This window comes from Sminthopsis crassicaudata, chromosome 1 (genome assembly GCF_048593235.1).
Source record: "Sminthopsis crassicaudata isolate SCR6 chromosome 1, ASM4859323v1, whole genome shotgun sequence".
In the NCBI taxonomy this organism is placed as follows: domain Eukaryota; kingdom Metazoa; phylum Chordata; class Mammalia; order Dasyuromorphia; family Dasyuridae; genus Sminthopsis; species Sminthopsis crassicaudata.
This window is the reverse complement of record NC_133617.1, coordinates 404682448-404707874: the sequence shown is the minus strand read 5'-3', so window position 1 is coordinate 404707874 and position 25427 is coordinate 404682448. Positions and strand designations below refer to the sequence as shown.

The 25427-nt window shown below is 35.4% G+C and overlaps 1 protein-coding gene across 4 annotated transcripts in view; it reads left to right on the top strand.

Moving 5' to 3' along the window:
• INVS (inversin) overlaps positions 1–25427 on the top strand; it is a 271870-nt gene that overhangs the window by 134879 nt on the left and 111564 nt on the right. For all 4 annotated transcript variants that reach the window (XM_074280074.1, XM_074280075.1, XM_074280072.1 and 1 more), the window contains 4 exons: positions 1086–1259; positions 4950–5117; positions 8586–8766; positions 20695–20804. In XM_074280074.1, coding sequence (XP_074136175.1) covers positions 1086–1259; positions 4950–5117; positions 8586–8766; positions 20695–20804 — 633 coding nt within the window. The remainder of the gene's footprint in view (positions 1–1085; positions 1260–4949; positions 5118–8585; positions 8767–20694; positions 20805–25427) is intronic.

Here is a 25427-nt window from a genome sequence, read left to right as displayed (position 1 = left end):
TGCATATCTGTGCACTACCACCAGTATCACCAGTACCACTCCATTCCTCCTCCTGCCATCCTTCTTTTCAGCCTGCCCTTTTGCATCACCATGTCTTTTTTCATGCAGTCTCCAATACCTGTTTTAGATTCCTCCAGGCTCATGTTTGTCTACTGAAATCTCTCTCTTCCTTCTAGACCCAATTTAGCTTCCACTTCCTCTATGAAGCTTTATTTACGTTGTCTCTGTCATACTAATAGAACTTTTTCCTTCCTTGAATTTCTCCCAGAATTTTCCTTGGATTTGCACCTATGCCTTCATTTCTTCCCCATTAGTTTGTGTATTCTTGGACATCACAGTCTATGTCTTTTTATCTTTGTTCCCAGCAGACCAAACCAAGTTATAAACATTAGTTTTCTTAGAGAACATCCTAAAATTTTTTTTATCCAATGATATCCATATTCAGAAATCACTATAATGAGATTGTTGAAGTTTTATTTGTTTTTAGCAAACCAAGCAACTGGATCCAGTACCATAAGCTTAAATCTTCAGCCCTCAAGTAAACATTTCAGAAAGATCTTTCTTCTTATCCTGTGTTTACAAAAAGATATTTATCCAATAGAAAACAACTCCCTTATTTTGCCTTTGATGGAGCAGAGATTACTTGAATTGTGCTTATGCATCTCTTACTAATATACTGTGATAAAGTTTCCCTGGAACAGGAGATTAAAAAAAATACAAGATTTTTTCCCCTTGTTCCTATTCTAGCTCTTTCACCAATGATATTTTGATTTTCCATATAAAACAGAACTAGCAATTAGGAAGGGATCATCAATTAATGAATATGCCCTGAAAGGTTAGTTGAAGTGAGTTATATTAACTGACTTGTAAGTGGTACTATTCCAATGCTAACTTTTGGTAAACATGGCAACTTTACTATGACTCCAAAGTTATTTTAAAAGAACCTCTTTAGCCCCTGTGTTCCTAAATTTTATAAGGTTGTAGTAATTGTATTTACAAATGTATCTCTTCAGGGAAAACATAAGAGTTTATTGTTAGCAAATCATTGATTCTCATTATTTTCAATCAATTTGTTTTTCCCCTAGGGAAATTATCGTTTCATGAAACTCTTACTCACTCGTCGAGCAAACTGGATGCAAAAGGACTTAGAAGAAATGACTCCACTGCATTTGACAACCCGTCATAAAAGTCCTAAATGTTTGGCTCTTTTGTTAAAGTTTATGGCACCAGGAGAAGTGGATACACAGGACAAAAATAAGGTAATAATAATGTTAGTAAAAAGCTTACATTTATATAACACTTTAAGGTTTGCAAATGACTTTGTAGACATTTCATTTTTATCCTCATTTTTTAGAGGAAGAAACAAAGAATGAGACAGGATCAGTGACTTACCCGGGATCATATGGCTAATAAATGTCTATGGTGGAATTTGAACTCAGAACTTGCTGACTCAATTCAATGCTTTATCTACTGTACCACATTATTCAGAATGATTTTTCAAAAGAGATTAAAATGTAGTATTCTTTAAGGGAAGCAGTGTGTCTTGAAAGATAGAGATATGAGATCAGGGTGGTGATGTCAGACTTGCAAATTAACTGGATTTAAGGGAGGCAAAGTTGTTCATATTTACCAGTCTCATTCTCTCCTCTGGAGCCATCTGGCTCCAGTGACTAGATATGAATCAGGATGACTGGAGATAGCCCCTGATGTGGTGGGAGACTTTGGCCTTTTTAAGGGTCTTTTCCCAGGTCTCAGCTTGTGGCAAAGCCCATTCAGTGATTAAAAATAGCTTGGAAGTTAAGCTATAGAGGAAAAGAAAAAGTCTAGAGTGACACTTTGGTTACTAACTTGGGTATCCTGGAGGATTAATAGTTCCCACAATAGCAATCATGAGGTTTGGAAATAGGGGAAGATGATGACTTTGGTTTGGCAGCATGAATTTCACCATGGGAATGACCTGCAGGTCACTAGCTGAGAAAGATCTACCGGATTTTGAGAATGTAAAGTCACTGGAAACTTTTGAGAGAGCAATTTCAGTAGAGGGGTCTCAGAGCCAGATTGCAGGGATTTAAGTATGGAATAGGATGTTATAAAAGGGAAGCACTACACATAGATGAGTCCAGGAGTTTTGCAAGAGTTTGGAAGAGAGGACAGTAGTTTCAGGGGATGGCAGGACCAAGTGAAAATTTTCTAATGATGCAGATCTGAACAGGTTTATAAGCAAAAGGGAAGGAGCCAGTATAATAAGAGAATATGAAGTTTTAATGGAGGGAGGAAGACAGGAGAGGGGATGAGATCAGAGGCACAGAGAGAGGGGGTTTAATCTTATTGAGGGCTTTCTATAATCCACACAGGTATTGAGAAAAATCACTTCTATGTCCTAAATTTCCTCATTAATCAAATGAGATAGTCATTGAGTAGCCCATTCCAGGGCTAAATCTTTTACATAATTCAACTAATGGACCAGAAGGTGAAGAAGGCAAGAATCAGTTTCCCTTGAAAACCGCCTAAAACTAAGCCTCTGAACAGAATCTGATGGAATGAAACCCTCCTCCAGCTCAAGATAGACTGGGAAAACTTCAAGAAAGGTTGTGGGAAAGCTGGTGAGAGGGTCTTAATCACAGAAAAATCAGCAACTAAGACCCTTTGGCTCAATAGAGGACACAGTAGGGGGACAGCTTCCAGTCATAGGTCATAACACAAACTCCAAGACAGCATGCTGTTTCCTGGAAAGAACAGACAAAGGTATCCCCTACAAACACAAAGGGCCCCTGCACTCAAAGCCAAGGCTCAGACTTTCCCAGAAAGCTTGGGACAGCACTCTCTATACCTCAGAAGCAGAACTCCACCTTAAAAGTTAAAAAAAAAGAAGAAATACCAAAAGAAAAGGAAAGAAAATGAGCAAGAAACAAAAAAGAACCTTGACCATAGAAAGCTACTATGGTGACAGGGCAAACCAAAACACAAACTTAGACAAGGACAAAATGTCCACAGAAGATATCTCAAAAAGTGATATGAATTGATCTCAAGCCCAAAGAGGTTTCCTGGAAGTGTTTATAAAAGACTTTAAAAGACAAATAAGAGAGGTAGAAGAAAAAATGAGAAAAGAAATGAGAGGTATGAATAGAGAGTCACCTTCTTGGAAAAGGGGGAAAAAACATTGAAGAAAGCAATTCCTTAAACAGTAGGATTAATCAAGTGGAAAAAAGATATATTAAAAACTAACTGAAGATCACATATTAAAAACTAGAACAGGGCAAATAGAAACTAATAACTTTGTGAGACATCAAGAATCAGTCAAACAAACTAAAAAGAATTTAAATAGTGGAAGAAAATGTTAAATTCTCATTGGAAAAACGACTGACCTGGAAAATAAATCCAGAAGAGACAATTTAAAAGTTATTGGCCTACCCAAAGGCCATGATAAGAAAAGCCTGGATAGCATTCTACAAAAGATCATTAAGAAAGATTGTCTGATATTCAAGAAACAGAGGGGGAAATACCAATTTTAAAAAATCCATCAATCACCTTTGGAAATAGATCCCACAAGGAAAACCCCAAGGAACAGTGATGCAAAACTCCAAAAATACAATCTCAAGGAAAAAATACTGCAAGCTGCCAGACAAAAACAATTCAAATATCAAAGAGCAGCAGTCAGGATTATCCAGGATTTTGCAGCTGCTACAATAAAGGGTTGGAGGGTCTAGAATACCATATTCCAAATAGCAAAGAACTTGGTGTTCCAACCAAGAATTGACTACCCAATGAGATTCAGCATCATCTTTCAGAGGAAGAGATGGAGCTTTAATGAAGTAAGGGATTTTCTCTCATTTCTATTGAAAAAAACAAAACTAAACAGAAAATTTAATTTACAATAACAGGACTCAAGAGAAGCATAGAAAGGTAAATGGGGGGAAATGTATATTATTTAAAGGTTAAACTATTTGTAGCCCTAGATGGGAAAATGATATTTGTAACTCTTGAAAACTGTATTTGTCACTGGAGCAGATAGAGGGGAGCATCACACAGACTGAGGGTATAGTTGTGAATGGACTCTAAAGTAATGACATCAAAGAAAAAGACATTAATGGGTGAAAAAAGTTCTGTACTGGAAAAAAAAAGAAAGGGGAGGTATAATTAGAAAATTAATTCACATGAAAAGGTACAAAAGATATATTATAATCAGAGGAAAGAAGGGAGGGAGATGAGCATTGTCTAAAGATTGATCTCATCAGTTTTGACTCTAAGAGGGAATAATCATTCAGTTGGGTATAGAAATTATCTAACCCTATAAAGAAGTAAGAGAAAGAGGAAAAGAAAAGGGAGAAACAAAATAGAAGAGAGGGCAGAAATCCCAGGGAAAAAGGGAAAAGGGAGAAAGCAAGATAGAAGATAGAGTAGTGAATAGAATAGGTAAAAAAAAACACACAACTTGAAATAGATGGAAAGAGAGAACAAAAGTATATACAGGGGAGAAAGTAGGATGGAGAGAAATACAGAGCTGGTAATAATTGTGAATGTGAATGGTATGAATTCTCCTATAAAGTAGAATCAAATAGCAGAATAGATTAAAAACCAGAATCCCACAATATATTGTTTACAAGAAATACATTTGACACAGAAAGACACATACAGAGTAAAGGTAAAAGGCTACTACAGAATTTATTATTCTTCAGCTGAAGTAAAAAAAAAGCAGAGGTAGCAATTCTAATCTTAGATAAAGGAAAAGGAAAAATAGATCTTATTAAAAGAGATAAGGAAGGAAAGTTTTAAAAAAGGGAAGAATAAAGCTCGATCATGTCATAAACCACATATTAAATTGATTACCAAATTACTTATCTTTTTAAAAATAATTTTTCAGAAATAAGGCCTAATAGCCTTTCCATTTACAAATAAATGAATATCAGCTTTAAACTTATATGTTCCTTTCTTTTTTTAAACATTTCTAGCAAACTGCTCTGCATTGGAGTGCCTATTACAATAACCCAGAACATGTGAAACTTCTAATAAAACACGATTCTAATATTGGAATCCCAGATATTGAAGGAAAGATTCCACTTCATTGGGCAGCTAACCACAAAGAGCCTAGTGCCGTCCACACTGTCAGATGTATCCTGGTAAGTATGTATTTTCTGTTAATATCTCTCTTTTGATATTAAAGCACACTTAATGACATTGAATTCTATTTTCCTTTTTGAACTTGGAATGGTGCTTGATATCCTAGGTGTGAAAAAAAAAAAGATTTTTCCTTTGCTTCTTTAGAAACACATGGGGGTCAGCATTAACTATTCTATGGAAAAGTTTGTGGTGATTTCTTATTAGGAGGGAATATTTGGTTCCAAGTTTTTAATGTGTTTTTAATTAATAGAATTCTATTTTCTATTTCTATTGTCTCATTCCACATATTTTTCCATCACCTCTGCCAAGAGATAGGTAACATGCATAGCCATCGGTCCTTTGGAATCATGAATGGTCCTTGTTTTGATCTGATAGCAAATTCTAGAACTATCAGGGCCAAAGGACTAGTAGTTTATTCATGTAGTCACATTTTCTTTCAGGAAACTTCATTTAGATTAGTATACAGGGCAGTTATTCAGTGGATTATACTCCCCTTTTAATGCTGAGCAAATAAACTAATGAATGAAAATGGACTTTAAAAAGAGAAGAGCATTCACTGTAAGGCAGGGCTAAGAGTGACATCATCTCATTCTTGACCAGAGAAACTATCCCTAGCTTACCCCCAGCTATGGGAGATCTAGACAAAAAAATCTATATTCCTCCATCCAAGCTTTAACTAATTGGATAGAATAGCAGCATCCAGAATGAGGATAATGTTGATACTTTTTTCAATCAGTCTGTCCTTGAGAGATTGGACATGGAAATGGAACAGGAAAAAAAAGCTGGAGTCTCCCCAATTTTAATAATTAATTATTAATATGAGAAAAATTGTTATTTCTCTGATTAAATCTAGAACTCTACTTACTAGGCAATAGCTGCTGCTTTATGAAGCAGAATCCATTTATATGAATATGAAGAATCACCATTATCAGTTGAGGCTGATAAAGAAGATAAAATAAGTGGATTTGTGATCAGTAGATACCTGAGTTCAAATCCCATCTCTACTTAATAATTGTGGGACAAGGCAGCTTTCTCTGCTATAAAAAGCTGACAGTGTTGTTTTTGTAAGACAAGAATAAGATAAGGGCAGTTGGATGATTCAAGGGATAGAGCACTGGGTCTGGAGTCAGGAAGATTGCTTACTAGCTTACTAGCTGTATGACCCTGGGCAAGTCACTTAATCCTGTTTGCCTCAGTTTCCTCATCTGTAAAATTATCAGAAAAAGGATGTGGCAAATCACTCTAATATCCATCCAACCTCTTTGCCCTTCTTGGCTCATGCTCTTTAACCATTTTCTTTGTCTTTCTGTTACGGCCTTAGTTTTCTCTCTACCTGAGCTGTCTGGGAGTACCCAGTGAAGAAACGCTTTCTCCCAATGCAGGTCAGAGACTTAGTCTTGGAGAATTTCTTAGAGCATGAAAGAGATCCCATGATTTTTTCAGGGTTTCATAGCCATGGGTTGAAAATAAAACTTGAATTCTGGGCTTTCTGACTCCAAAGTCAGCTTTCTTTCTATCCACTGGACCCTACTGCTTCTCCTGCTGCCTAATAAACTGTTCCTCTATCACTTTATTTTACAAGTAGCTATGAATGTATCCTAAGTTGGTCCCTTCTACTCTGTGCAGACCCTGCCTTCAGTGATACTGCCTTCCTTGCTGTTTCTCATACAGAAGACATCATCTCTAGAAGCCAGGCTTTTTTATCGACTGACTGGCTATCTCCTAGGCTAGGAATCCTGTCCCTTTTTGTCTCCACCTCCTAATTTCTCTGGCTTCTTTTAAATTTCCTTTAAAATTCCATCTTCTACAAGAAGTATTTCTTAATACTCCTTTAATATTAGAACTTTATTCTGTTATTTCCAGTTTATCCTGCCTATATCTTATTTGTGTACAGTTGTTTTTATATTGTCTTCCCCATTAATCTGTTAACTCAATAGCAGGAACTGATTGAAGAGTGACCTTTCTTTGTATCCCCAATGCTTGGCCCAGTACCTGTCAATCAGTATTAACCATCTACTGTGTATATATAGTAGGTACTTAATAAATGCTTCTTCACTTGACCCTAGACTATGAATTCCATGATGTCAAAGACCAATCTATAAATAAGTATTTAATTAGTACCTACTACGTGATGGACAGCTAGGTACACTCTACTGGGTAGAGTGCCAGGGCCAAGTCATGAAGACTCATCTTCCTGAGTTCAAATCTGGCCTCAGACACTTACTTACTAATTGTGTAACTCAGGGCAAGTTACTTAATCCTGTTTAACCTCAGTTTCCTCATCTGTAAAATCACAAAACATTCCAGCATCTCTGGTAAAAAAGAAAATCTCAAATGAGGTCATGAAGAATAAGACATACCCAAACCAAGTCAACAGCAATATTGGGATTGTGTGAAAAATCTTTGTCCTACTTTAAAATTCTATATTTTACTTAAAAACCTATTATCTGTCCAATATTTACCACAGTGCTTAACCCAATCATTACTTAATGAATGTTTGTTGAATTTAAAATTTGCTTTTCAGAGATTTAATCTAATATTCATACTTTCTTGCTGTTTTTATAACAGCAGCCTTAACTCTTTTTTTTTTTTTTTTTTTTGGTAAGTCAAATTTCCTTTTCTTTTAGGGCTTCAAGATTTGAAAAACACTTTATTTATTTATTTATTATTTATTTTTTATAAATATATAAATAAAATTATTGTATTTATACAGGATTAATAAATCTATTTCAAGTGGAATTAATTCCATTGGTTTTAAGGGAAAAAAAATTTAAAGACAAGACAGTTCTAGAAAAGGGTCATATCTTTCAGTTATTCTCTGCTAATGTCTTAATAACAAAGGTCACCCACTTGAAAGTTTTGCCAAAGGATGGGCTCAGTCATACCACTGTGGAAAGTCTCTTGTTCCATGCTGAGCATGCACTCTCTCAGTCTCAGAGATCCAGGTCTATATTTTGAAAAGATAAAGTACTTTTAGTCTTAAGCTTAAGCTCTGTTCATCAGACTTAAAAGCAGCTAGTGGTTAGAGTTTGGGACTTGGAATCACAAAGATCTGAGTTCAAATCCTGCCTCAGAAACTTACAAGTCATATAAGCCTCATTCAAATCCTTCAACTTCTCCCAGCTTCTTCTTCTGTACACAATAGGAGTAATAGTAACATATGTCTCACGGAGTTGTTGTGAGGGTCAAATGAGATAGCACATATCAGTCACTTTGCAAACCTTAAAGCTCTGTATCAATGCTGGTTATTATTGTTGTTGTTGTTTAATACTGCTATTAAGGGAAGGCTATTAGAAGATTTGTTGGGGAAACAATTTAATTTTGAGTGCCAGTCAGTTGCCAGTCTACAAACATTCATTAAGTACCTATTGTGTTCCAGGCACTGTGCTAAGCCCCGTGGTTAAAAGAAAAGCAAAAGGACCATTGTACTCCATGTTTGCCTCAGGTCTCTGTTCATTTAAACGCAGGATGCTGCTCCAACTGAATCTTTACTGAACTGGCAGGATTACGAAGGACGAACACCTCTTCATTTTGCAGTAGCTGATGGCAATGTAACAGTGGTCGACGTCTTGACCTCCTATGAAAGCTGCAATATTACATCTTATGATAACTTATTTCGGACACCCCTTCACTGGGCGGCCTTACTTGGTAAGTTTAATAAGAATTTAAAAATCAGTTTGTGTTGTCCTTCTTATCTGTCAGCCAATGAAGCTCCCACCCACTGCCACATCTAACATTTCAATTAATTCCTGCTGAATTCTTTTTTCAAAAAACAATAATGGCCCATTTCAGGCTTTCCCATGATGTAGGCCATGTCCCAGATAGAGTTTCTTTGAAAGGGAAAAATATGCAGGTACATTTTGAAAAATAATACTAGTTATAGACTATATTCAGATTTTATACAAGCCAGATTTGTGGAAAGATCTATTTAATTGAAAAAAAAGGTTTTATGGAATTTCAGTTTGTTTAATGTAAAATGATAAGAATTTGTCCCCTACAACATAACTTCTCCACGTTCATCTTAAACTCAACACTAGAGACTTATATTTAACTGAACTGAGAACTTGAGAAAGTTGTCAAAATCATTATTTAATGTTACTATACACATATATATATAATGTATATCCCTATATACCTAAGCAGTCTGCTACAGGTGCCTGATATATGTTAAGCACTACACTTTACAATTAATATCTGGCAGCTAAGAGACCATTTTAACTTTGGAGAGAACAGTTTAGGTAGAATGATGAGAATGGAAGCTGGATGTTAAAGGGTTAAGAAGAGAGTGGAAGGACAGGAAATGAAGCCTTCTGTTGCCGATAGTCTTTTCAAGTTTGAGACCCTTGGACAGCAAGGAGATCAAATCACTCAATAATTAAAGAAATTAATTTAGGCTGTTCACTAGAAGGTCAAATATAGAAGCTGAAGCTTAACATATTTTAATCACATAATGAGGAGACAGGATTTATTGAAAAATTCTCTGATGTTGGGAAAGATTGAATCCAAGAGGAAAAGGGGATCAGAGGATAAGATGGATGGTAGTTTTATGGAAACAACAAAAATGAACCCAGGCAGACTTCAAGAGATAATGGAGGAGAAAAGGGCCTCATGTGCCATGGTCCCTGAGACCAAAACAACAGCTTTTCAAATTTAGCTACAAAGGGCAGAAGAGATATAGAATAAGAATTAGTGAGGTTTTTCTCAGGATAAGGAAGAATGGGCATGTTTGTAGGTAGGAAATGAGCCAATAGGAATGAAAGAGACTGAAATATAAGTGAAAACACGGAAATAACAGAGGGAGATAGTCTGCGGTCAAGTGGAATGGTATTACTTGAGTAGATAGAGGGGTTGGCCCCTTCATCATCCAAGTCCTGGGTGAAAAAAGGAAATGCTGCAGAAGGTTCATAAATGATGGCAGATGAGGACAAGGGAAGCCATCCTTAGCAAATAAATTATGGAGCTAACCTTGAACCAAAGTCTGGTGGGCATTCCTGCCACTGTGCCACAATGGTTAATGACAGGATGTCAAGATTTCTCAATATCTTGGTCTCCTTTCTTTGGAAACTTTGTGAAATATAATTCCAGAACTAGACATAATATTCCAATTATGGTCTGACCAACACAGAATGCAGTATAGTTATTACTTTCCAAGATCAGCATATTTACACAGTACAGACTACATTTCATTTTTTTCCTACAGCTGTCTCATACTTCATTGCTTATTGAGTTTGTGACTAACTGAACTTCTCTTCCATTTTTTTTCATAAAAATGATTCCTCTCTCTCTCATTCTATGTTACATAATTCATTATTTCAAATCTAAATGTAGAACTTTTGGTCTGTGTTAAATTTCACCTTGTTGGTTTCGATCCACAAATATGAGTTAAATAAATCAATTTGAATCTTGTTTCTCTTACCCAAATATGATATCAATACAGTCCTTTTCTCTGATGTCACCAACCTCCTAACCTGTAACTGTTCTCCCCTGTAACTTCAGACTTGAGATCCATTTTAGGTCTTTTGCCTCTGCTGAACAACTTGTACTCATTCCTACAAGTCATGTTTCCTGAGAACCAGTTCTGAAACCACCAATTTATGCATGTAATCATATTCCTAGTTACCAAGAATAAATACACCTTTTGACTATTTACTTATTCCCTTTCTTTTCTTTGCATTCTGTTTATTTCCCTTATTGTAACTTTGTGGTCAAGAAGCAAGATTATAAATTCATATTAAAATAAACACCCCCCCAAAAAAAAATAAAAAAATAAATAAACCAGAAGAATGCTTTCCTTTTGGGGAAATAGAACACCACAGAATCTTTTGTTGATTTTTCCATGGAAATAGAAACAACAAATAGACCCAGTTTTCAATAGAATATTTTAATTTTTATCTGTGGTAGGAAGATGGAGTAACAAGATTCAAACTCTGACCACCATAATCCATTGGGTGGATACCAGATCACAACAGAGCCTTAAAGTTAAGAATAGTTCTATGAGTAGCAAGAGTGTTTTTGTTTTTTCTTTCAGATTTTTAGCTCTCCTTATAATGAAGATTATTAAGCAATAAAACATCACTAGCCTAGTTAGTGACTTTCTACAGTACAAAATTTCTAACTTAAAATATATTGATGAATCAGAGGCAGTATGCATAGTAAATGAAGTGTTTTAATTAGAGCTTTGGAGACCCAGGTTCAAATCCTCCCACAGACAGGTGTTTTCATTCCAGGGTGAGAGGCTAGTATAAATGGAAAAGATGCAGAAACAATTTTATGTTGTTATTTAAATGGTAACGAAAGTTTTCAGTTATCTCTCTAGATTTTTCAATTTATTAACTGCTGTCCTCTATGAATAAGATTCTGGCATTAATAGTAGAACATTTTTGTCTACAAGAGAGTGTGAGTTTGTCATCTGAACCTCTGCTTTCAAAAGCCATCACACGAGCTAAGTTTAAGTCAACCTCACCAGGCACTGGCTTGGCTTCCCCCATCTATGGGCATTCTTGATGGGTGAAAGTGTTTGTTTAGACACTCTATGGAAGTTCTGTAGGCAGAATCTTCTAGAGTCTCACAAAACAGGAGTTTCTCCAGCTTTAAATATACTTAAGTGCTTTAACTGTGGAGATAAGGCTGAAACACTGACTAATGGTGTACCAGATTTCCTTGTCAATACTATCAAATATGTGACTTTTGGAAAGTCACAAATTTACAGAACTGGAAATTACCCTAGAAATCATTTTACACAACTGTTAGCTGCTTTGCATGTTGCAAATTAGGAAACTAAGGCACTAGAAAACTAAAGTGATTTGCCTGAAATCATTTTGCTCACAAGTGGTAGAAGCTAAACTTTCTTTCCATGGCGTTATTATTTTTTGGGGGGGAGAAAGAATATTTTTTCCCAATGTTGGTAACTTTGGGTACAAACTGAGAGGTACAAACTTCATAGGTAACTGCCTTATAAAATGTCCTTTTCTTCTACTGTGATACATCCAAGGAAAATTACCTAAATCTCACTCTTTTGGAAAGAAAAAAAAAAGATTTAATTCAGTAAACATTAAGTCCTCACTTGGGCTCTGTGCTAAGAAGAAAAAGAAAGACTACCTGACCTCAGGAAACTTACAGTTTGATGTAAAGATAAACATGTAATGATTTTTAATACTCTCTTATGTTATTTTCTTTTGCTTTGAAATCCTAACCCTGTCTGCCACCAAAGATACCTTAGCAACTTTAAGGGCATCTTGGAGGCCTTGGATAGAGTCAGAAGAATTATATCCAAATCCTCACTTAACCACCTGCAATCCAAGTAACCCTGTGCAAGTCACAGAGATCAATGTGCTACCCTAGAGGGTAAGACAGAGGAAACTGGATCCACTATTAGCTACTCCCTATCCATTTAACCCTTCTGTATCTCAGTTTTCTTATCTATAAAATGAGGGTATAAACAAGTTTAGTTGGGGGAACATTTTTGCATATCTTCCCACAAAAAGTTAAATAAAACAAGAAATATATGACGCTAAATGCTTATTTTTTCTTTTTTCCTTCCCTTGTCTGTCCTTTTGAAACAAAAAAAACCTCAATTGTATAACTTTGAACAGTCTCCTGGGCTCAAGGTACCTATTAAACACTTTTTAGATACCAGACCCTATGCTAGGTGTTGGAGATACAAGAACAAAACTCAAATAGTTCCTGCCTTTGAACTTACTTTCTAGTAGAGGGAAAGTTTATCCTAAAATATGAAAAGAACTAAATCCTCAATGCTACCTCTAAAAGCAGGATTTTGAAACAGTGTCAGAATAGCAAGAAAAATCCCTTGCAAAGAACTGTGGTGCATATCTTTACTGATATGACTTGTTTTTGAACCCTGAATGCGGGGCAGCAGAGGGCCAGAGAGCTTCCTGTTGGTTGGGCAGTTTTCCCAAGATTATCCAGACTCTTCTGGCATTGGATTTGACTTGGGAGAGACTACTCAGGAGGTGGGAGATTGTATTAAAAAGGAGGAAGATAAATCAAGAAGATGGCAAAGAAACCATCATGGAGGTATTTTTGCAGGGGACATCCCCCCCCACAGATACTGCTAGGGAAGAGGAGAAGGAAAAAATCCCTTCTCTTTCTCCCTCAAATATTAGAAATCTAATAGTCAGCTTGCAGACTCCCAAGAAGCATGCTTGGAGAAGGGAAGAATGAATGAGAAAATTGTTTCTCTTTTTAAAATCTACTGAGTGGCTCCCTCTTCTTGCTTGACTGCCAGTCATCTTAGACACAGCCTTCTCCTGCCTTCTGACTAAGGACCAGTCCTGAAAGTCCATTAAGAAAAGTCCAGAATGCCCATCAGTTGGAGATTGGCTAAGTTATGGGATATGAATGTTATGGAATATTATTGTTCTATAAAAATGATCAATGGAATGATTTCAGAGAGGCCTGGAAAGACTTACATGAACTGATGCTGAGTGAAGTAAATAGAACCAAGAGAACATTATTCATAGCTACAAGATTATGTGATGATCAATTCTGATGGATGAGACTCTTTACAACAATGAAGTGATTCAGGCAAGTTCCAATAGACTTGTGATGGAGAGAGTCATCTGCATTTAAAGAGAGAAAGAAGTATGGGGACAGAATGTGGACCACAACATAGTTTTTTCACCTTCGTTGTTGTTTGCTTGCTTGCTTGTTTTTTCTTTCATTTTTTTTCCTATTTGATCTGATTTTTCTTGTGCAAGATGATAAATCTGGAAATATATTTAGAAGAGTTGCACATGTTTAACCTATATTGGATTACTTGCAATCTAGGAGAGGGGCAGGTGAGAAGGAAGGGAGAAAGAAAAAATTGGAACACAAGGGTGTTCCAATATATATAGGGTGCGTGTTGAAAACTATCTTTGCATGTGTTTTAAAAATAAAGCTATTTTTTAAAACTTAAAAAAAAAAAACAAGAAAAGTCCAGAGAATAAGTCCTTTCCCACTCCACTACCACCAAAGGAGTAAGGGTCCAAGTTCAATTCCATGAAAATTTCCCCAGTACAGCAATTTCCCCAATTTGGGGAGAGTGTGCTCCATTGATTACCCCCATTATACTTAAATAGGCATTATAAGAGGGAAGGAAATAATCATTTAGTAAATACCTATTAGGTATTTAATACTGTACTAAATGCTTTCCAATTATTTTCTCATTTAATCTTCACAACATTTTATAACTGAGGAAACTGATGCAGACAGAGGTTTAATCACACAATTAGTTAAGTGTCTGAAGTCAGACCCACCATCCTGAGCACCTAAGAAATGGAAACATATCAACTACTGATCTTTAAATCCCTTTGTCCTCGTGGCGTGAATGCTATTAACAAAAACTGATTTTTCCCTTTTACACTGTTGAAGATCTTTATGTTTGTTTTGTTAGGGTGTAGGTACTCTTACAAATCAGGTGATTTTTCTTTTATCATAAAATATCTTTGCTACTCCTGATAGATCACTAATTATTTACCTACTTTTTTAATTTGCTGTTTGTAACACTACCTATGAGAAAGGAATTGCTGATGATTGAAGCAGATTGAATTTCAAGTTATCTTTACCACTGATTACTGTGTTGTACTAGGTTTAGAGAAAGGGAGGAAGAGAGGAATTTTCCAGATTTAAAAGGGTCACTGAGAGTGGCCTATATCAAAACCCAAATACTCCCCAGTAATGTGCTTTTGTTTTAATACACATTTTCTAAATCAATAAATTACATAAGTAAATGTAACATATAGTATTGATGCAGCTAAGGTTCCCAAAGAATTTGAAATATATTATTGCATTTTATTCTCACAATAATTATTATGCCCATTTTTCAGATATGGAATAAGGCTGAGAGAAATCCAGAATCATACAATAACTATCTGAGACCAAATATGAAGCCAGACCTTGACTCCAGTTTAAGCACTTTTATCCACTGTACTACTTACTTTCAGTTAAAATTTGTTTTAATGTGGTGATGAGTATATCTGGATTCATCAGAGCTTCTATGAGAGAAGCCTAAAAAGCAAAGACAAGAAAATCTTATTTAGGTGAGACTCAGGAAAATAATGAAAATTCATTCAGGGCTGGGTTGGATGTCTACTTTTATATTATCTTTAGATTATGCAAAAGTGTGATAGAAAGTTTATGAAATCAATCAGTAGTAAAAAGAAGATTATGATACCCTCTTAAAATAGTAATTAGATTTTCACAAACAACTTGAGTTGTTAATCTCACTTTCACTTAAGTAAGGCTCACATCTACTTAATTCCACAGGTATTCCTGAGGAATTGGGAATTTTTTTCTCTAAGGTTATTATCTTGAACTCCTATTCCTCTGCAAACACATATTGACACCCCAGGTCCATTTAATGAGTTAACATCAATTAGCTCTTATACTAGGTAGTTAAATTCAGATTTAACATAGTTTCTACTTAGATTTGGTTCTACTAAGTCCAGATTTAGATAAGTCCCTGACTCAGCTACTAGTGGTCTAGGTCTAGAAGGCTCCTTCTTATTCCTCTAGACATTGGTTCAGAATCCCACCTGGGCTCCACACCCAGACAGCCACCTAAAATGAGACTTCCATTTAAAATCAAAGAAAAAATAATGAGGCAAAGAAATTTTTTTCAAGACACAACTCTATTTTAGGTGAGAATACCCTTCTCTCCTCCCCTTATAGCATTATCTCTTTTGAGAATATTTCTAGTGAACAAAAACTCACACCAACAGAAGAATCAGATTCTTGTTGATTAATTCCTTTTAAAACCACCCCTAATTCCTAATAATCATTCAATTCAATGAGGTTCTTCATATGATTAGAAGTTGAGGACTAATTACAAAATATCTATGCATGCTCCAAAATCCACTGGAAATTTTATTGAGCACCCTGTACATGCCCACAAATACTGAGTTTATTGGCCCCAAACCCATTATTCTAATTTATACTGACTTTCCTTGAAATTATTGTGAAATTTTATTATGTTAACATCTTTGAATATTAGCCACTAGCTATGAGCCATTTAAATGATTATTTTATACTTACTTTTGGTTAAGAATGCTAGACTGATAAATCCAGGGAACAATGGAAATTCTGTAACCATAAATCAACAAGGCATTTGACAAGTCTTAGACTTAGGCATTTGCAGAGTCTCAAGAGTCATGTTCAGAAAGGAAAGAATAAAAGTTATAGCTCTTTTTAAAGCCTGCTAAGTGGATTCTCTTCCTGATCAGTTACCAGTTATCTTAGACACGGTTTTGCCCCATCTCTCCTGCCAGGGACCATGGGGACCAATCAGGAGCCTCTTACTGACATCTCCCATGATATTCTTGTGAACCAAATGGAGGAATGTGGGCTGAATGAAAGTAGATAGATTTAGACTATTTTTAAGTGTCTAGCTCTAAAAAGCATTAATTACTACCTATGGACAGTACTTCAGAACTTTTTCATTGATCCATTCAGTACTATATTTTAGCACAGTGCCTTCAGTGATTGGGATGAAGAAATGAAGAGCATCCATAATAAGTCTGTGAGTGATTTAAAGCTAGAATAGGTATCAAAGTAAAATATCCAAAATTAAATAGGGAAACTATGCAATATTGTGAACTAATGCTAATGACATTTCATAGAGATACCTATAAAGTTCTTCATTTAAGTTTTTTTAATCAATCTTGATTCAAAGCAATCCCAATAGACTTGTGATGAAAAGAGCATCTGCATGCAGAGAGATAACTATAAAGACTTAATGTGAATCAAAGCAAAGTATATTCACTTTTGTTATTGTTTTACTTGTTTTTTTTCTTTTTCATGTTTTTCCCCTTTTAATCTGATATTTCTTGCACAGCATGGCAAATATGGAAATATATTTAGAAGAACTGCACATGTTTAACATATATTGGATTGTTTGCTTCTAGGGGAGGGGTAGGGAGGGAGGAAGAAAATTTGGAACACAAGGTTTTGCAAAGATAAATGTTAAAAACTATCTTTGCATATATTTGGAAAAATAAAAAGCTACTTTAAAAAATCAACCTCATGGGGCAGCTAGGTGGTGTAGTGGATAGAGCACCAGCCCTGAAGTTAGGAGGACCTGAGTTCAAATGTGATCTCAGACATTTAACACCTAGCTGTATGACCCTGGGCAAGTCACTTAACCACAATTGTCTCAGCAATTAAAAAAAAAAAAAAAAAGAGGGAAAAAAAGAAAAAATCAACCTCACAAATGCAAGTTTGGAGAGGGTCTGAGGAAGTCTGAGGATTATACAATTCACATAAGAAATACCTTGGAACCTTGGAATTGAGCAATCTAAGTTGGGAGCTAATAAAAACTTAGGCTGTTAAGTATGGAATCTAGAACTCCTAAGGAGGTAATAGTTATTTGTAAGGATGCGGTTCCCGCAAAACAAGAGAAGGGAATTGTAAGAGCCCTTTAAATGGGCACCACAGCGCATTGGGAGATTGAGTTGCCCAGAAGTAATCTCTGTGGATATTAGGACTGCCCTTGGGTGGGATCCTGGCCATATTGAGATAGCTTCGTAATGGCTGACAGCTCTCCCGCTAGTTGGCTGTGTGTGTGACCTCACAGGCCCTTTATAAGCCCACTGCAGGCAGCAGTCGCTCTCTTTAACCTGGCGCTCTTCACCCTGGCTCCCCAGCCTGGGTGGCCAAGCCAAGATGGGTAGCCAAAAGAGGTAAGGATTTTGGTAGTGAACACGTGGGTCTTCTGACCAGGTGTTCACTCGGGAACCAACAAGTCAGGGCATCAGTCAGGGCATTATTGGATTCAAAGAATTTCATCCATCATCTTTAGATATAGGTGTTGATAAGATGGTGTATATCCAAAGGATGATGACCAGGATGATATAAGGATCATTTGAAGGAACCAAGAATGTTTAGCTTAAAGAAGAAAAAAATGTGGGAGGGGAGGTGATCATTCTTTTCAATTATTTAGAGTTATCAGATAGAAATGGGTTTAGATTTATTTTGCTTAGCCACAAAGGGCAGAAATAGAACTCCTATTCTTACATGAACTGATGCTAAGTGAATTCAGGAGAACATTGTACACAGAAATGGCAAGATTATACAATGATCAATTTTGACAGACGTGGCTCTTTTCAATAGTGAGATGATTCAGGCCAGTTCCAATGGTCTTGTGAAGGAGAGAGCCATCTGCACCCAGAGAGAAGACTGGGGGAACTGCCAGTGGATCACAACATAGAATTTTCACTTTTTGTTGTTGTTTGCTTGCATTTTGTTTTCCTTCTCACTTTTTTCCTTTTTGATCTGATTTTTCTCATATAGTAAGATAATTGTGGAAACACGTATAGAAGAATTTCACACATTAACATATATTGGATTACTTGCTGTCTAGGGAAGGAGGTGAGGGAAGGGAGGGAAAAATTTGGAACAAAAGATTTTGCAAGGGTGAATATTGAAAATTATATATGCATATGTTTTGAAAAAAAATTTAAAAAAAAAAAAAGAGAAGAAATGATACTCCTGAGTGAAAATTACAAGAAGCAAGCTTTGGGGCTCAATATAAAGAACAATTAGAGACATCCAAAAAGCTGTCTAATAAGTTAGGCTTTCATGTATCAGTTGTTAGGTTTTTTTTCTTTGTTTTTGGTTTTTTGCTGAAGCAATTGTGGTTAAGTGACTTGCCCAGGGTCACACAGCTAGGAAGTATTAAATGTCTGAGCCTAGATTTGAATCCATGTCCTCCTGACTTCAGGACTATTGCTCTCATGTATTGGTGAAGTATCTAAGCACAGGTCATTTTATTAGTTTGTGTTGAAATAGGCATTGCACTAGATAACTTTTGGAGATCCATGCAACTCTGAGTATGATTTTCTCATTATAAAATAGTAATAAGTGATAGATTAATCAACTAAATACCATGCTGTTATGCTATGTATTAATGAATTCAATCTAAATAACAAATCAGATTTTTATAGCTTTTTAAGGACATTATCTTGTCTCATCATAATAGCATTCTGATATAGAGACTGTTATATATTAGCTCCATTTCTCCCAGTCCAGGCTTAGTTACATGACCTATTTTATTATTATACAAATAACTATTTATTAAGTTGAGTCAGGACTCCATATACCATCAGAGTTCTCTTTCTTGACTGGATCTAAGGCTTTTCCACTAGACCATCCTGTTTCTTAATATTTATAGCTCCTAAAATTTGTTAATATTTGTTTTAAAATCTAAGACTTTATTAATACAAAAATGAGTTTTTCCTCAATTTTAGTTGTATTAATTTATATTTCTCCTAAGATCTACTTCATCAACTTAGAACATTCCCAAGTTGTATATTTTCCTTCATTTTTCTTTTATTACATTTCAAAGTATTCATTTTAATTATGATGGAAGACTGGGGGAGTAATGAGAAATTCTACACCGTTCTATAAGGCTTTAACTTTTTACCAGAATATTAAGAAAAAAAAAACTAACAAGACTTAGCATTGTCCTTTCATTCCTGCAAACACAGTTGGAATACGACCAGAAAATAAATCCTGAGAATTTCCATATAGTTTTCCCATGATAGTAAACCACTGTTCTCTGTCATATACTATGTGAAGACTAATCATTTTTGAGGTCAAGAGTCAAACGCTAACACCTTCTGTACTGGTCCAGACCTGTCTCTAAAACTGCATATACAATTCCATCTCTGTTTAAACTTGTAATACATTTTCTTGGCTCATCCAACAGCCATAGCTTTAGTACAGAATTTCAATTTGCTCCTCTTTAATGATCTTCTTTGAAACAGCTACCTTAAATAAGAGAGATTTACTATACTGGATCAAATATCAGTTTGAGTATAAACTATATCCCTAAAAATGAGCTCACTTTAAAAAGGAAGGAAATTAAATAAATGAAATAAAATTATCTTGTAAAAACTACCAGGCAAGTTTTTCCCACATCTCTTCCAATTCAAATAAAGATAGCTAATACAATTTTTTCATCACTACTCTCTTCCTCTTATTCACATTGTTGTCTTGGTTACTTTGTCATCCTTCTCTTACTAAGAGTGTAATTACAAGCTGTGCTCAGGTTTTTGTATAAGCCAAATTTGAAGGGGTTGAGGGAAGGAATGCAGCATGCATTTGAAGCAACATGCATATTTAATTTTTTTTCAAATCAAGATAATTTTAAATATATTTAAAAAGAAAAAAAAACACCAAAATCTGGATTTTTAAAGACTATGCCCCTGTATATGGGAATCTTAATTTTTCTTTTATTTTTTTTTTACTTAATAATTTTTATTATATATATATTTTTATAATATTATCCCTTGTATTCATTTTTCCAAATTATCCCCCCCCTCCCTCTATTCCCTCCCCCCGATGACAGGCAATCCCATACATTTTACATGTGTTACCATATAGTCTAGGTACAATACATGTGTATGAATATCATTTTCTTGTTGCACAATAAACATTAGGGAATCTTAATTTTTCAATCATTCACTTTCTACTTAAAATCATTTCAGAATATATATGTATATGTTTGTATGTATGGGTGTACTCATTGAATCTTACCGGCCTTTTATCACAGCCAAGTCTTTTTAAAAAATTTTTTAGGTCATGCGCAAATTGTCCATCTCCTTCTGGAAAGAAACAAGTTGGGAACCATTCCGTCTGATAGCCAAGGAGCAACACCACTCCATTATGCATCTCAGAGTAATTTTGCAGTAAGATATTCCTCAGAAAATTTATTGCAATTTTTATTTTTAAATCATTATTCCCCAAAGCATCCCTTTTCTCTACCCAAAGAGATATCCAAGTTATCCCTTAGAACAGAGAATTAAGAAGCAAGAGGAAGCGGGAGTGGAGAGGAAACAGTGCTGGGAGTAGCAGTTCAGTAAATAACCAACACATCAGCTCAGTACAACAGCATATGTGACATTACAGAGCCCCCTACCCTCTTTGCAAAGAAGGGAAGGAGGTAAATTTTCTCACCTCTTATAATATACATCCCACATTTAAAAGAGGTGATCTCAGACTATTATACCAGTGGATCAGGTAACTGGAAGCTGTGGAAAACAGCACTCTGTGAGACCACAAACTATATGTATTATACTTAAGATTTTTCTTTGTTAACATTATCTTGATTATTTTAAAATTTAATCTGTCAGCTTCAATCAGTACACTTATATTTTTATTCTTTATAAATAGGAAACTTAGAAATATGAATTGAAAATTTTGTCAGAGTGATTTGGTCAATGAATAGGACAAATTACAGGAACAACAAATGGCTGTCCATATTAAAGGAGGGGAAGAAAAACAGGCAACCCCAAATGAGGAATAATCCAAAATTTTAATCTTTGGTTTTGGATTTGTTTCCTTGATTAACCCCTGCACATGTGTGTGTTCTGGAAAATAACTGCAAACACAGATAGTGAAGCCATGCCATGACTGTCAGTCTAGAAGGACCTGGAAAATCAGGCAATTTCTGGGCTGTGCATCTCACTCAATTTCCCCATGTTCCCATGGCCCCCTGGGGTAGGTTGCTTTCTGTCTGTGCCAGACCAGGCAGAGTAGACCTCCTTCAGACAGTCCCTTGACCTGGGACTCCTTAATCGCTTGTGTTTCAAAGGTCTTCCCAGCTGTGCTGCAGAGCAAGAGGAAATTCAGCTCCAGCCCTGGAGGGAGACAAAGCTTGTAATTAAGCAGAGCAGATGCTGTCAGTAGGATGAGGAGCCCACCTCTCTTCCCCAACAAAGCAAGTAATTAAGCAGAATATTGTAGGTGCTGTCAATAAAGGAAGATTTGTTTGGGATAATATGCCCACTGGAGAGTTGATTTTCTAATCATGGTGCACATTTTTTGAGCATAACAGCTTGAATCGCTTTGACTCCCTTGAACTTTTACCCCATTTAAGGTTTACATCCCTTGGTTTGAAAAATGCCCATCAACCCACAATTAAACTTTTATCATTTATAAAATGTGTCCAACTGATGAGATCTCTGGGTTGAAGGACATAGAAAACAACAAAAATGAGTAATTAGTAATAAGCTGAGTAATATACATTTGATTTTGTAAATATTTGACCTTGCTCTTGATCCCCAGAAGTGTCCTTGTTGTGTTCACCCCTCCCACTTACGCAAAAGCTCTCCCTGCAAAAGTGGGCTTTTTAAAAAATTTATCCCTAAGGTCAAATATTTCACAGCCTCTGAAGATCTGACTAAAGAAAAGGGATTACTCAGAATTATATTTATTCTTCCCCACTAGAATCAAGTCAAAGAATTTTGAAATAGTCATGAGGATAAAAAGAGATAGAATAATGTATTTCTAAATAATCGTCCACCATTACTCAGCTAGTACATCATAGCCAAGAATGCATTTAAGTATTAATTAAAGAAAAGATAAGACATCTTTAGACATTTGTGGGCAAGGAAACACAATATATTTCTTACCAGAACACAAAATACATAAAAGGTATTTACTTTGTCATTTTTCCAATAAATCCAACCCAGCTTTCTTTTGATACTTTGTGTATAATTGCAGCCGCATTTTTCCGGTCCTTCCCCAAAGGAAAGGTAAGGATTGACATTAGATATTTACAGTTTGATTTGGTTTCCTTTCAATAATTTGCAAATTTGCTTTCTGGTTTTTAAGACTCATGCTGAGAAATTTAAGTAAACAACAGTTTCCCTAATGGTGATTGCCTTACTCTTGTAAACATTCTTTTTGTTTCCCATTGTAAAGAATTTAAGCTATATACCTTAATTTAAGTTCCCTCCTGTTTTCTTTTCTTTGATCCTTCCCACTTTTGTGTACCTTTCTACCTTCACTTATCTCTAGCACTCAGAAAATTTTTTAATGATCGTATTTCATAACTTTGTAAATAATAGAAAAATCTCTTTGCAGTTAATCAACCTTTTTTCCTCGTATAGAGGAAGATGTTAACAATAACTTCCTTGGATGCAAAAAAAAAAAAAAAAAAAAAAAGACGCTTTTTTACTCATCTCCTATGTGTATTGGAGTTACTTCTCTGAGTGACTATAGAGGGGATGCATTCTCTTCTTGAGATTCAATTATTCTTAAAAAAGAAGGCATAAGAGGGATGTTAGGAGGTTTATCTATACTTGCATCATCAGGTCATTTAAGTGAGTAATGGATCCTGCTATTCTCCAGGATGTCCAGGGAAAACCTGGAAAAGACTTACATGAACTGATGCAAAGAGAAGTGATGTGAAGTTCTCCAGAACCAGAACATTGTACACAGCAACAGCAATATTGTATAATGATCAACTGTGAATCACTTAACTATTCTCAGCAATTCAATGATCCAAGATTTTGGGGGAGCCTAATACCAATTCACATTGGAGGTGATTTTGTTCAACACTCTCATTTTAAAGATGATGAAACCAAAGTTTTGAGAATTTCTGTAATTTGCACCAGGTCACTTGGCAAATGAGTATTAAAGTCAGTATCTGTATCCAGAGCTTCCTTTTTCTAAATCCAGCCCCCTACCCATACTGCCAACAGCCCTACTTTTCATTTAAGAGGGAGTTTGCTTCATTTAATTCTTGCCTATTCCAAATAGACTTTTAAGAAGTGGATAAATTCTTAGCATTAACAATTTAGGATGTAGATTTCGGTTCTACTTGAATATAGAAGCTTTTTGCCTGAATTGACTGATTGTGATATGTAAATAAATGTTGTGGTAATCTTAAATTGTACTGCCTGGATTATTTGATGAGAAAGAAAAGGCTGGAATAATGATCAGTAGTAGAACAACTAGGTCTGAACTTTCTTACTGTCATCCAAAATATTATTTTGAGAAATCTATTCTTGTAGTATATACTGAAGAGGCAGTTGGCAAAATTATGAGTGACTGTCCAGCAAATTAACTAGTCTATAATTTGGAAATCATAAGGGAAATCATAGGACCCACTTTTCCAAACCCTACACACATTGAGAGGTCCTGTCCCTAGGGCATGGCTGCTTATACCACCCTTCAGAATTCTAGAGGCAATCCTGAAGGATTAGGGATTTTTCCTAATATTGTTCATGAGTCCTAATCTAGTGAGTTTCCCCCATTGTCATAAAACTTATTAACATCTCCCCAATAGCAGCTGACCAGTTTACTTCTCCTCAACATTAATTATTCAATGAATGTTGATTATATCAATTGATAAATTGATAATAAAATGGTGATAAAAATATCAATTATATCTTATGAAGGGACAACTAGATGGCAATGGATAGAATATGGGGCCTGATGTGAGGAAAAATCTTCCTGAGTTCAAATCTGACCTCAGATACTTTCTAGCTTTGTGACTCTGAACAAGTCCCTTAAATCTGTTTACCTAAGTTTCCTCATCTGTAAAATGAGCTGGAAAAGGAAATGGCAAACCACTGCAGTATCTTTGCCAAGAATTTGGCAAATCATTTGCCAAATGAAGTCAGAGTAGAATATGATTGAAAAGCTGAACAAAAACTTATTTTATGAAATGATAAGCAAGGGCAGATTGCTTTGCTTTCTGCCAGCAGAATCATTGCTGGCCCAAACTACTACAAACAGAAGTTGCTCACTAAGCCTAAGTCCATTTGTCTACTTAGATCTAATTACCCACTATGCTTCTCCCTGCTGCTCAGGACATCTTCTTGAACTTTCCTGGCCATTTTTTTCCCTCTGCTCCTACTGAGAGGTATTTTAAAATGTCAGAGAAAATATAGCCATTTGTCTTTCATAACTTAGAGGTTTTATGATTGCTCAAGTATTCTAACAATTTTTCCTCTTGGGTTGATCATAGCTATCTCATCTGTGCTAAAATATAGCCTAGCATTTCAATCCCCCTGAGCAGGAAGGAAACTCAAAAGGAAATTATCCAGGGATATTAATTGATTATAATCTATAACTTAAGTTAGTAGAATTAAATGAGGGACAACTTGGATAAGTGTCCTCAGAAAAAATAATCAGTTCAATAGAGACTTCATACTTATGAATCATGAATACTTTCTTCTAGAGAGTCAGAAGATACTAGAAAAGCACTAAATAGCATTCACAAATAGGAAATTGACTATAATTTAATTAAAGTGATTGGTGACTGGTATGGCAATAATTTCAGCTGTTTATATGCAATTAGATTATTCACCAGTTAAAACAATGTCAAATCAGAAGCAAAGACATAGATATACATCACATATAGGACAATAATTATTGACTTGGTCCATCAAAATTAAATTTAAAAATATAAATATAAGAAGGTAGAGGTAGTGGTCTTAATTATCATGATTTATAATTTTCTTAGTACATCTAGCAAATATAAATCAATTTGCCACAATAAACAGTCTGAAAGAATCCAG